At 44.7% G+C, this 13,726-nt stretch overlaps 1 protein-coding gene across 3 annotated transcripts in view; it reads right to left on the bottom strand.

The window, feature by feature from the left end:
- The window catches only part of LOC142767676 (uncharacterized), a 463,855-nt gene extending 452,577 nt beyond the window's left edge, over window positions 1-11,278 (bottom strand). For 2 of the 3 annotated variants that reach the window (XM_075869842.1, XM_075869844.1), the window contains exons 1-2: window positions 11,175-11,278; window positions 5,479-5,921 (exon numbers count right to left, since the gene is read on the bottom strand). In XM_075869842.1, coding sequence (XP_075725957.1) covers window positions 5,479-5,500 — 22 coding nt within the window. In that variant the 5' untranslated portion in view covers window positions 5,501-5,921; window positions 11,175-11,278. Of the gene's footprint in view, window positions 1-5,478; window positions 5,935-11,174 lie in introns of those variants that run through there. The other variant, XM_075869843.1, reaches the window with a different exon arrangement.
- Between the last annotated feature and the right edge of the window lie 2,448 nt (window positions 11,279-13,726).

The raw sequence follows: 13,726 nt of genomic DNA, 5'->3' as shown, positions 1-13,726 counted from the left end.
CCGTCATTTCATACAAATACCGTGCTCCCGCCACAGGAAAAAACCCAATCCTCGAGAAAATGCTTTTATCTAGTGCATGTCACGTGATGTAACCCGTAAATGCGTGCTTCTTCACCTGAACGCTAAAGGGGAGTACCTATTCCGCTACAGGACGAGTTCTGCTCATCCAAACCAGTTTGCTGACAATTTGGGCTGGACGAGCTCTGCTCGTCCAAAGCAGTTAAGGGGTTAGTATCTGGGTATGCTGACTGTTCTCAAGCACATTGCTAGTGAGAGTTTTCTTTCCGTAATGATGTTCACATAATAAGCATGCTGCGAGTATGTTCAATACTGCCGCAAAATTATTATCGAGTTATTCACGGAGCAAATGCTACCTACTGGTGGTCAATCTAAATGCGGTCGCGCTGCATACGGATAACGTGCCCGTTAAACATCCGAAGCCGTAACAAATATTCTATAGCGTCTCTTCAACGTCCACCTTCGTAACGAAACAGTGGTTCTGCAGGGAAATTGAGGCGTCAGGTAACAGTTGTCATGATGATGCTGAAATGTGAACGCAATGAACTTTCGATCTGTTGCCATCGCTGACCCCATCAGCTATATTAAGATACAAAGCCTATCACCGCTGCGGTGCCCCAGTAGTATTAGTGCTCGGTTGCTGACCCAAAGGACACTGGCCCGTTCACAGCCACGGCAGTCGCATTTCTGTCGAGGTGAAATGATAGCGGCCCTTGTAATGTGTCATATTATGCTACAATAAATAGGCACGCGTGTATGTCGAAATAATTCGAATACCTCTACTATAGCGTCTCTCATAGTGCGGGCTGCGTTGAGACGCTAACCCTATAGACTAAACATCGACGCAACGCCACCTGCTGGGCGGCGTTGTGTCGCTACCTACAAACAACAATATAGAAGCCACAGGAACTGGTTAGGTTTCCCTGTTCCCTACGCACACTTACTAGCCTAAGATCAAGAAAGACCTCATATACCTTATTTTCAACAAAGCGAACATGAATGCACAAAGTTAAAAACGAGGCAAGTCGACGTCTTGTGCGTTCTCAACAGCCGCAGTTAATGATTTTAATGAGGCTCGCTGTGACAGCACAATGGCAAAGCAGCAAAATAAGGTTGCTAAAGAGCCGCCGAAAAACGAGATGCTCCTAAGCAGCGGGCACTGTTTTATTGTAGGATGTGCCCGTGTTTTCTCTCGCATTTACAAATGTGCCTGGTGCATCAGCCCCTCCATCTTTACCCGAGCGCATTAATGGTGCGTATGCTTCAGCGACACCGACCGTATACGTGCGCGCCCTTCTCAAATGCATGCTTGAAACGAGGTGGCAAGAAGTTGATGCCTGTGAATAAAGAGGGGTGCTGTAATGCCCAACAGCCTCTGTGCGTCTAGGCATCTAATCTCTTCCTTCTCAAGCGGTGTCACGTGATATACACAATGAAGCATGCGTGTAACACACCCGTACAAAGTTACAATTATACGCGCACACACATGAAAATTGCAAAAATAAAGAAGCGTTCCCACCGTAGAATAATGCTACAGTATCAACAAGAAGATTTGGCACGCACATCATGTACTAAACATTGAGAAACACCCCATTACCTGGCGACGGTGTAATGGCGGCTCCAGTTTCATGAAAGGTCTCACGTCGCCTAAGGCATTGCCTAAGAGCCCGGAGACTGCATACATTGTGTGATTGTCTCTTCATGTGGTTCCAAAAGGCACCTGCTCAGGTGCTGTCACAGCGGTGATAAATGGCGAACTTCTCAATTTCGCATGTGTACAACATCTCTGTCAGCCACGCACCGTCCTGGATGTACTGTAATTGCACTTTATTTTACGGTTACGTTTACTGCACTTTACAGTGGCAAGTAACCTATTACATATGTTACATGACCGTTACGTCAATTCCATTTCTGTATTTTTTATTTTCCCCTTAGATAGAGGTTACAATGACAGTAATAATGTCTGAAAGAACAAATTATCGTGCAAATCTTCATCAACGACAGCCGAATTGGGGGCTATCTTTGAAGAAGTTAAGCTTATCTGCGAGAATCCTGAGCCATGAAAGTGGGTGATATGCACTGATAGCAAACCTGCTCTTCAGCTAATCAGGAATGTGAGATCACCTTACAAAAATGGTGAAATAGCACAATGTATTGCAGAAACTGTGGAATATGCCTCATGGAAGGGTCACAACATCGTATTCCATTGGATACCCAGCCACATTGGCATAAAGGGAAATGAAGAAGCTGATAGCCTCAAGAAGAAAGCATTGAAGGAAGGACGGTATTGCGCAATCCTTATGTCTGGGGCGAATATTCGACATTTTATAACGCAAGGAGCTAACCATTGTTTGATGGAGAAGTGGTTTGAGAGCCTTAAATCAAAGGAAACGGTACTTTATGAAGTTGATTCACACAGAAAATTTTCCATAGCGACCGACCTCCCACGACACCTAGAGACATTAATCAACCGACTTCGATTGGAAGTAGCACACACAAACAGCTTCCTGCTCAAAATACGTCGATCCAACTCACCGGAATGCCATTGTGATCATGCAGAAGAAAATGTTCGCCATATTTTTTTGGAGTGCGTTAAATACGCGAAGGAAAGAGAAAAGTTAAAGAACAAATTAGCAAGTTTGGACAGACAGCCCCTCACAATAAAGAAACTACTTGGATCATGGCCTTAGATGCATCTTCAGAAAAAGGCAATAATCTTCCAGATAGACTTTTTAGCGGAGACAGGACTAGACAAGCGCCTATGATAGACAGCCAGAGATGGGTATATATAAAATGTGGTCATGTATATACTGATTGGGATCGAAAACTTCAAAGAAAATAGTTGGGAAGGATAAACGCCTCAAAATGCGTAGGTGCCTGTAGCTATCTCGAAAAGCCTGCATGATTAAAAAGAAGAACGAAAGCACGTGCCTCCCTCGACTCTCATTACATTGGTCCCCCAAAGTGGCAGATTTTTATACATCAACAGTGCAGAAGAACAACAACAACAAAAAAAGCTTCAGTCATTGTCCTCTTCAGTAACCCATAATTCAGTAAGGATGCATCATTGCCCAAGGGAAATAGGAAGTGTGAAATAGGAGCCTCTATTATTAGAGCCGCCCGTGTTTGACATCAGACACCTCGTTTGAATGTATTTTGGAAGCTTGAGAACGCTTTAGAAGGCACGCTCACAGAAATTACTGGTATCATATAACGAACAACTATGAAACCAAAAATATTTAGTTGTACTTCATATATACTGTTGCTATTGTCCCTAGATATCTCATATAGTAATTAGTGTTCAAGCATTAAAGGATTCATGGTTGGAGTGTCCAAAAACACAAGGATGAGAAAGATGGCGGCTTGCAATGTAAAAAATAGTTTGTGTTGGAAGTTTGGCTCAACACAACGCCTGTTAATTTTTTTTATTTTAAGGATGTACCACTATTCTTAACGGGAACCACCCGCAAGTGTTTTAGGGCCTCCATTCCCTATGCCAAATGTGCATCTTGAACTTTAAAATACACAACACAGTATGCGATGTGCCAATAATACAGATACAGGTACACCGTCTGAAAGCATCGCCATACAGATATAAGGTAGCTAAACAGGACCTAAGATAGTACCCCAGATTACATAGCACAGGTGGATACTGTGCGTTACTAAACACAATAAACTGGCGGACGGGTTGATTGGCGCGCTTGTTGGAGTGAATATATTACAAAAACTTTTTAACACAAACGGGGTATTGAGGAAAATGAACTTGTTCTGTGTGCACTATTTGTAGTTTGACGCCTTGAACTCTTCAAAACGAGGCATAGCTTAATTTGCTCTGTTCGAAGTACAGGTACCATGGTATAGTAGCCCATCAAACACGCCACGTCCCTGAGCACGTGAACTACTACGATGTGCGTCCCTGTAACTCGAGATTTATTCTACAATCGTGCTCGTGTGCTTCCCACATATATTGGTAGCTATAGGTCCTGTCAAGAAATCTATCTTCGAACGGGAATATTGGGTTGCCGCGGTTCAATGCATGGGGGTACATCAGCCAATGGCATGGCTAACTGCCCTAAAGAATGTCATAAAAACATGGTGCGCGGTGCAGGGACACTGAGCGCATTCTCTGGATATTGTTCTCCGTCAGGCGTACACATACGATAGTTCCCGAGGTATAAATCTCTTCGAGGCTGGACTAGCTATCGACAGCGATGTGTTCATTCAATAGGCATTATAAGTATACCTCTCTACGCACATGTAAGCGAATCATTGCCGCTCGAGATAAGTTGACGAGCAACAGTTACTTTATGATGTCCGCGAAGAACAACGTGCTTTTACGTGGAAAATAGAGAAGAATTAATACCGACTGACATGCGATCTGGCACTTGTTCAACATCTTAACTGTGTGTCGTACGAAAAAAGAGAGGCCGAGAAAATGCGACAGATCCCACATACTAGTGGAATCAATGTCATGCGAAGCAGCTGGAGAGAAGGTGACTGTGAAGTAATTGTTTTGTCGAGTGGAACGTTACCAAACGACGCTACACAAAAGTGAAGAGATTATGCGCGCAGACATGAATATTGAACAGTTGCGCATGATTTATAAAACCAGTTGCTTACAATTGCGCATTGATGGGTATTACTAACACCAGAAGCGATGAGCTGAAATATAGGGCCTGTGCTTGCGAAAAGTGTAGCCATGAATAGTGTTAGACAAACTTTATTGAACGGATATTAACTTCAACTGACGTTTACCCTATAGGGTGACACCTGTATCATTGTAGTCCATGTGTATCATTTAAGAAATAATATGTGCCGCAATGCAAGCACAAGGGACGTTTCACCAACATTACGCCTGTGGTCTTTTTGTTCTGAAGTTTCGAGACCTCACGTGGCTGTTTGGTAGAATATTTGACTGCCTTGCAAAATGCTTGGGTTTGAAGATTGCTGGCATCTTAACATGTGTTATTTGCATCGGTCGGGTCAACACTGCCGATGTAGGTTGCTTAATGCCCTCATATTTAAATTACCAATTTCTGTTCTCACTGCCTTTACCTTTCCTTCTTCTTCTCGGTATATATAAACTTTTAAACGCCTGTGGCACATACCCCCACACCAATGCCCCATGGTAAACGGATATTGTTGCGAACCGGGGTCTACCCGACACGTCCCCACGGATGGGGGTTACCGAGAAGTCAGAGTTACGTCAGCCGGATTTCTGTGGTAGCGTGGCGCAACTTCGGGTAGAGGAAACGATGCTGACAAGATAGGAAAACGAAAAGGAAACAAGTTTACTGGCACTATTTACATCTATTTCTAGCATAGAAGCCAAGTGTTCCGCATACCACGAGCATGGTGGATTAACCACAAAACCATGATTCAGAGCAACGTCCAGCACTTTAAAGCGTCGTTTTGAGCCCTGTCGGGCTCCTCCTCCTTAATTGAACACCAATCACTCACCAGACACTGCCTTCCGGGGCATCAGTCATTAACACACGGTTGCCGAATAGGGGTCGCATCTCCTGAAGCCATGCTCCTCCGGTCCGAGTTTCACTGTGTAGAGAAGAAATGGGTTCCTTCCCGGAAAAAGTTGGCGGTTGGGTTGCTACTGTTGTCTTTCCCTAGAAGGGCAGCGAAGAAGTTGAGACTTTAATCACTTAGACACGACATCAGCGATCGGCTTGCCTCGCCGTCTCGCCGAACAAACCATCAGAAGCAAATGCCGTAAGGATGTTGACTCACGAACTTACGGAAGTTGCCACATTGTAATCTTTTTGTTGCTTCCCGCCACTAGTGGCTGCTTTTGAGAGAAGAGCTTTGGGGCTTCCGGACGTGGGAACGCCACTCGACTCTGCTTCTCATGACCAGCATTGCGCCCTCGGATGAAGGTCACAACAATATGTCTGGAGAAGAGAGTTTGACACCGCACGGGATGGGATTTCCTCAATATTTTATCGAGACGAGATATGAAACCATAAAATCTTCTTACCCTCTCATAATAAGCTTGGTTTACCCAAAGTTAAAAAAAAGGGATCACAAGATAACCAACAGGTAGGTGGCTGGACAGACAGACAGACGGACAGCCAGACCGACAGACAGACAGACAGACAGACAGACAGACAGACAGACAGACAGACAGACAGACAGACAGATAGATAGATAGATAGATAGATAGATAGATAGATAGATAGATAGATAGATAGATAGATAGATAGATAGATAGATAGATAAAAACGCTCAATGTCAGAAGTAATGAAACAAATGCTACTCACATTTAAAAACCAAAGCACATGGTAAAGCAACAGACAAGGAATGCTCTGTGTTCCCCCAGTTGCCCAGTTTTTTTTATTTTACTATTTGATCAAGAACTTTGCATATTAGCTTTAAAATTAGTGATTTCGGGGGCAAGAATCTAGATTAGGAATTATTAATTGTGTTTGCTTGTGCTAATTCTGCGTATATTCAAAAGGCATTAGGTAAGAGTGAAAACGAAAATGTGACTGGACGAAGCAGCATCAGGAATAATGAGTACCCCTATGAAGAAAAGTGAGTGCAGCCTCACTGAAGCCCACACTGAACGGGCTCACTTCAGCGTGTTGGCGTGATTTATATCGAAATTTAGATGCATCAAACGCGGAAAATTCATATCCGGTGTTAGCATTCCACAGCATCCAAGTCAGCAGCAGTGATGCGAAAAATGATCATCACGTGATCAGGTCACTGTGACGTGCCAACGACGTCACATAACTTGGGGTTATATTAATACGAAGTCGTTAAATGATGTCAAATCTTATATTAACGTCATAATTGTTCAGGTTTAACGTCTCAATACTACCACATGATTATGAGAATGGCCGTAGTGGAGGGCTTCGGAAATTTCGACCACCAAGAGTTGTTTCCCGTGCGTCTAGATCAAAGCGCATGGCCTTCTAGCATTTTCGCCTCCATCGAAAGTGCGGCCGCCGCAGCCAGGATACGATCCGGCAATCTGAAGGTCGGCATCCGAGTGCCTTAGTTACTACACCACCATGGCGGTTGACGACGAATCTTTTTCGCCTGGGAGGAATCATGGAGGCAGTACGAAATCATGTTAGGCGAAGAAAGTTCTCAGAGTAGAAAAATGAGTATTGTATTCTGAGAATGATGGTTGCAAAATAATTTCCTCGATTTATTGGCTTCATAATTTCATAACATTTTTTATTCTACTTGTGATATCCTGGTTGTTATAACTCTACTTCATTGCGCAGTGTTGTAGCCATCTTTATTTTCTGTGTAAGTCATAACTTATCACCGCCGCCCAAACAGCAAAATCTTTCGCAAGCGAAGGATGCTATGGTGATGCAATCTGAACATCAATGAATTGCCCCTTTCGTAACATTACTATCGCATGTATTCGGAAAAATAAAATGTAACAAGTTACAACAACGTGCAAGTTAGCTTAGTCAGAGCTGTCGGAACGAAGAAAATTTAAATTCATTATTGTTTTAACTTTGACAATAAATGCATCAACAATACCATAAAGCATCCCACAAACGATCGGGCTTGCGCAGCATTAGGCAATAGCACACTGCGACTATTTTCGGTCACAAGGTCACACAGTGCATGCTACCCTCGCGAAACTCCAATGCACTTATGTCGTTGCTATAAAATTTCCTCTAAGAACACAAAAGGAAACTCTTGCGCTGGTATCCGTGGGAGCTGCAGCGCACGGCACTTGAGCCGATATTATGGGTAATACCAACACCACCTAGACTTTTTTCAGGGCCTCGGCAAACCTCCTTGTTGAGAGTGTGATGTCACTGCTGTGAAATCTGTGAGAAAGCAACGCTCAATTTGGTGGAGTAGGAATGAATTGCGGCTTTTGCTCATCAAATAAACAGGCAATATCTTTTGCTTCGAAACAATATTTCACAAGGCAAACTGAAAGAATTTATTACCTACTATATAACAAGAAGAGCTTTGCATCATTTTATTTTTGAAATGATGTGCTTACTAACATGATTTATTCACCGCTTTAACCAGTTTTGTACACAGCTGAGCGAAGTTGCCAGAGCATGACACTGCGCATGGCCACATTGATCTTACATGCTTGCTCGCTCTGCTGGCTGTTTTGGTTGTAGGCTAATGGCATTTTGTTACCACTGACGCTGTTTTTTTTCTTTCTATAGTGCTCTGTGAGCATGATTGGGTAAACTATATACACAATATGTCCGGATGCTGCTTTTCACCGGGGTGCAACTCTAACTATGCCCATGGACCTTAAGCGCGCGGCTATCGGTTTCCGATTAACGCCGATCAAAGAACCGCATGAAAGAGAGCGATGCCTCGCAGGAGTTTTGCGCCTACGAAGTACATTAACTATGGCTGCCTAGGTGAAAGTCACCGCCGGGACAGCCGCGCTCGCTCATCTCGTACCATCGACGAATCGTTTCGACGGGGAGATGGAAAATACAGGAATCCTTGGTGGAAAATTCTCCAGAGAAATCACGTTCGCTCATGTGCCTTCAAAGCTCATCCTGCTGACGCGTACGGCAAAACCGGGAGATGTGACCACGATAGCCAAAGTATTAGCTCGTAGGGCGAGTGGATCACCAAGAAGGGTTGTAGCTGGTGGTAGGTTCTCCAGCAGAGAGCGCCATCAGATGGACCGACGAGGGCTTAGGAAGTGGTGGTGGAAAGTTCGTGGGGTTCGTTGAAGCAACCGACGCGTATGCCGGTGGTGGCAACGTCGAGTTGATAGGGTTTGAAGGCGCGGCAGCAACTTGCGCGAATGTTTGTAGAGGGCGAGAGGCTGCAGGAAGCAGGTGCGCCATGTGAATAACGGACGTCAGCTCCTCTCTGATGACATCGCGCAAGGCCGCTGCAGAAGGCTTGCTAGGACTCACAGAATGTAGTGAGCATGATATCAATTGCGATTCCTCGTGTATGAGTGATCTTATCAGGCCAGGTAGGTCTGGGACCGCTTCAGAACATGTTAGGTCATTGTCCGGTTCGAGGCGAACAGACTCAAGTTCATCGCGCTGACATGTCGTAACAACGACAGTAACAGTAGGCGGATTTTTGATGGCAAGAACATTGAATGTGACGGGTGCACTCCTCTTTTGAAAGCGGCGTACCCTGTCCGACTCTGCACTGATGAATCGACCCGGTGGCAAAGTGCAATGCAATCCTCGATGTAGGATGTATGTGACTCACCGATATGTTGTTTCCAGGCCTCGAAAGATTTCTTTGCGAGAGTCGAACGAGCAGCCAGTTTACCAAATACTTGGCGAAGCTGGTCTTTGAAGGCAGCCCAGTCGGGGATGTCGATCAAAATGCTGAAAAACCACGTCTTCGTGATACCCGTAAAATAAAAGAAGGCGTGAGCTAGTTTGTAGGTGTTATCCCACTGATTAGCAGAAACGACATGTTCGAAATCGTCCAGCCAGTCCTCAACATCTTCCCTGCACATACCAGCGAAGGGATGGGGCTCACACCGGTGGCTGCTAATAACATGAGAAGGCGTGGCACGCAGTGGCGGAGTGGGAACGGCTGCATCATAGACCTCATCCTGCTGTGACATATTGCCAGACACCTGGCCCAAGCGCCGACCTGAACGTATTACCAGGAGGTAGAGAGGTCGAAATGACGACGGGGGATCGAAGACCACCGTTCAACACATATGAGGTCTTGGTTTGGATGACCTTTTATTACGCCCGAGAATCCAGCAGCAAACAGCTGCGATTAACTAAGAATGATTATTACGTTGACAACCACGGCGAAATCGCACCTCGAATTCAAAAACTATTTGTATCGCAAAAAAAAAGGAAATCAGTACGTCGGGCATGCCGACACAAAGCTTCGCTTTCACCTACCTATTTGCCGGGTTGCGTAGGGCCTCCTAAACATTTTACTTAAAAGCTTCTCACCTCTCTAGAACGTTAGAAAATTGCCCCGCCACGGTGTTCTGGTGGCTAAGGTACTCGGCTGCTGACCCGCAGGTCGCGGGATCACATCCCGGCTGTGGCGGCTGCATTTCCGATGGAGGCGGAAATGTTGTAGCCCCGGGTACTCAGATATTGGTGCACGTTGAAGAACCCCAGGTGATCAAAATTTCCGGAGCCTTCCACTACGGCGTCTCTCATAATCAAATAGAGGTTTGGGACGTTCAACCCCACAAATCAATCATCAAATCAGAACGTTAGAAAATTATTAACTTGAACTTTCCTCACACTTTGAAACGCGTTTTTCCAAAGAAGTTTAAAAAAAAATTGCATAGGAAACTGCAAACTACTCTCCCATGGCCTGTCTGAGTCGTTGCTTCTTCAAAACAACTCTCTAAAGAATAAGAATTTTGGAGGAAGCTTTGGCGGTAGCTTTGGAGGCTGTGGGCAGAGCAAATCTTTAGCTTAGGGTACAACAATGAATACGAGGCGATTAAAGTTTTTGTCAGCGTGAGAATTATAAACATTATCTTAGTGGTCCTTCTCATTTTCTTAGCAGCCCTTTATGATGCACAAGGGTGAAACAGAAATGTTTACTGCCTCCTATGCAGGTTCCAATCTAAACAAAACATATGTACTGGAAACAACACCCGGAGACCTCCCGGAACCAATACCACAATATACGAATCTCCAATCCGATATATACTTAGCTCGACGCCCAGTAGGAACGATGGGGCTTGACTCTACTACCATTAATCCTAATCAAATCATCATCGAGGAAACCAGATTTACTATACACTAATTAGGAACGGGAATCTGTACGCGTTTATATCCCCAGTGTGGTTCTCGACGTCCTTTCTGTACCTATAGATTCCCCCAGCCACCGGAAACCAATGGGATATTACCCCTCCGTTCTACCCCTTACTGTCAAAAAGGATGCGTTGTCTCGCACCGCCAACTTCACATCGAACATGCATGCCCCTACTCCACGAGCTCTGTTTTCAAAGGAAGTAACACTTCACAAAATTATCGTACTTAGAGTCCGTCTGCAAAATCGCCCCTATACCAGCTCTAATGCTGTCGTCTGCGGCCCCTCAGGCTTAAGCCATCACTTGCTAGTGGGGAGAGCGGGTGTGCAGCTTAAACTGATTTCCTATGTCCCGCGAAACCTCCGTCTCCACACAAACAAAAAAAAAACAAAGCAATACACACAGTTTAGCAGTCAAAGCTTACACTTCGTGCTTCTTCTCTGCCGCAGCGTCAACGCGATGTTCCTGCTTTCTTAAAACATCGTCCCAGTCTTCCCTCCCACCCTGCACTGGTTCTGTCACAGTCTCCTGAAACTTCTTCTCTCAAGTGCCATCAAAAGCGCACGCACTCTGCATCATATCACGGAGCGCTTTTCTTGTCCTGCGGCCCTCTAAGCTCTTGCGCTCCCCCCTAGCACACTTCTCTTTTCGCACCTCACTCTATTTGTAACGTATGCGATATCATCCTTCACATTCTATTTTGCTTTTGTATTCTTTCCCTGTTGCCATCCTGATCCTGCCAATCCCTCTTTTTCTTACATGTGGCGTATTCACCCTCCAGCCTGTCAACTGCACCAGTCCCTCTCTGACGCGGCGCGGCCCCACCAATAACTCTCCCCTGCCCCACTGCCCCATGTAACGTCCGTTAACTTTCAATGGAGGGTGGTCGGTGGTATGAGGGGAAGCCGCGAGAAGTGTAAGCAACATCGAAGTAGAGGGGTGCGCGCTGTCGGGTGATTGCACATGAAAGGGCGTGAAAAGAGCTTGGGAGCATCGCGTGCCCTTTATGGAATCCTCGCGCGTGGCTCGTTGCAGGCACCAGCATGGGCATCGCCTTCGTACGGAGCGGCCCAACGATATCCCATGGGTGCACGGGTACAGCGCCGGGGAGGAAAACTGCCAGTGCGGACAAAATGTTACCGACAGTTTTGGACTTTGTCGTAATTCAGTTCAGTTTACCTACAAAGACCTCTGATATTCCTCCATATACTCCAGGAAGACGATTGCAAAATATGAAAAAATCTCTTATTCCACGATTAATAAAGCAACAATCAGTTTTTTTGCCATTGCATTCTTATCCTCGTAAGAATTATTATTATTCTTCCGGGACATTAAAACACAGAACACTGTATGTACACTAAGTGTCATGTTAATGTTATGAATGTTTTGCCCGACGTGGTGCAGTGGTGCTTAGGGCGCTCGGCTGCTGACGCAATGATTGCGGGTTCCATCCTGGTCTGTGGTGGTCGAATTTTCAAAGGAGGTGAAGTGGTAGAGGTCCGTGTGCTGTGCGATGTCAGCGAAGGGTAAAGAACACCAGATGGCCAAATTTCTGGAGCCCTCCACTTCGGCGTCTCTCATAATCATATAAAGGTTTTCGGACGTAATACAACAGTTATTATTAATATGTTATGAATGTTTCCATAATTTTTAGAGAATGTTTGATAATAACTTTTGCATCAAGCGAAATTCGGATATGAGAGCCACACCATAGCTGTAGTAGTTCCTTGCAGCCGCGTCAGGCATTTTAACATGTACAGTGAAGGTGCGAACAGAATTCACAATAATCATTTTGTTATGCAACACACAATGCAAGAATACCACCAGGACACAGAAAAAGAACATGGACTGCTTGCATTCTCTCGCTGTGTGTTTTGTAAAGCTTTGCCGGCAAGCTAAAGGTAGCTGTATTGTAACCCTTTTTTTTATTACTCATATCCCTACGTACCAAGTATAATTGTTTGGCGCATCCATTGAAGAGTCATTTTCGCGAACTAAATATCATATTTTGTCCATAGAATCATTGTGAATAATTGTGAATGATAAGCACCATTTTTGAGGAATCACGCAAATAATCAGTATCTTATATCAAGCATAGCCTTTTCAACACAAATACCTGACATTCCTTTTGAAACGTGATGATTGGTGAACGTCTCCTGTCAGGGACGTCGGCATCGTGGGCCGTACGTGCCAACGCGAGTGATGAAAAAACATCATTACTTCATGACATGAAGTTTTGAAACAATATTATTGACAGATACAATACTGTGTCTAACAGAGACAACGAGCTCTTAAACTTACGCTTCTTTCAGTCACCATACGATGTCACACTAACAAAAATTTTTGAGCAGTCGTGACACCTTTATAATGTCACTGTGACACCACAACATGTGGTGCGACATGCTTATGTCGCCACATAGCACCTTTTGGAGCTTTGCTATCTTGGAGCTTTGCTATCGACTACGACACAAACTCACATAAACATATATCTTAATGTCGAGTGAACATAATTTAGAGGGAACTATAAGTAAGAAATACAGATGTTATGGATAGGGACTCGCATGAACAAGCTTTACTGAAGAAGTAAATTTTACGAATACGCGTGGCACTTCTTATGATAACAAACGATAGTTATTCCGCAACCATGGTGTCTTTTTATCACGCCGCTGCAGTGAGACTGTGAAACACATTGAATGTGAGTGAATCCTTTTTGTATTCAGAAGGTGGATAACAAAAAAAAAAGAGAGATCCATGGCGTGTCAATATTAGGAGTGGCCAAGGCAATACGTAAGCGTTAAGATTCACCCTGGAAAAGTCTGGTAAGGCCTTCCTTGAAACTTCGTTTTAGAGGGCATTGTCAGCGTGCTTTCATTATTTTTTCCGGCACCCGTCAGCGTCTCCCAGGAACGGCCCAACAAAAGGTTCATCTAGTATTCTTCCAGGCGGTCTGACTTCCTGCAGTACAGAGAGCTACTA

This window comes from Rhipicephalus microplus, chromosome 7 (assembly GCF_043290135.1).
Source record: "Rhipicephalus microplus isolate Deutch F79 chromosome 7, USDA_Rmic, whole genome shotgun sequence".
Classification (NCBI taxonomy): domain Eukaryota; kingdom Metazoa; phylum Arthropoda; class Arachnida; order Ixodida; family Ixodidae; genus Rhipicephalus; species Rhipicephalus microplus.
This window is presented reverse-complemented; position numbering and strand designations above follow the sequence as displayed.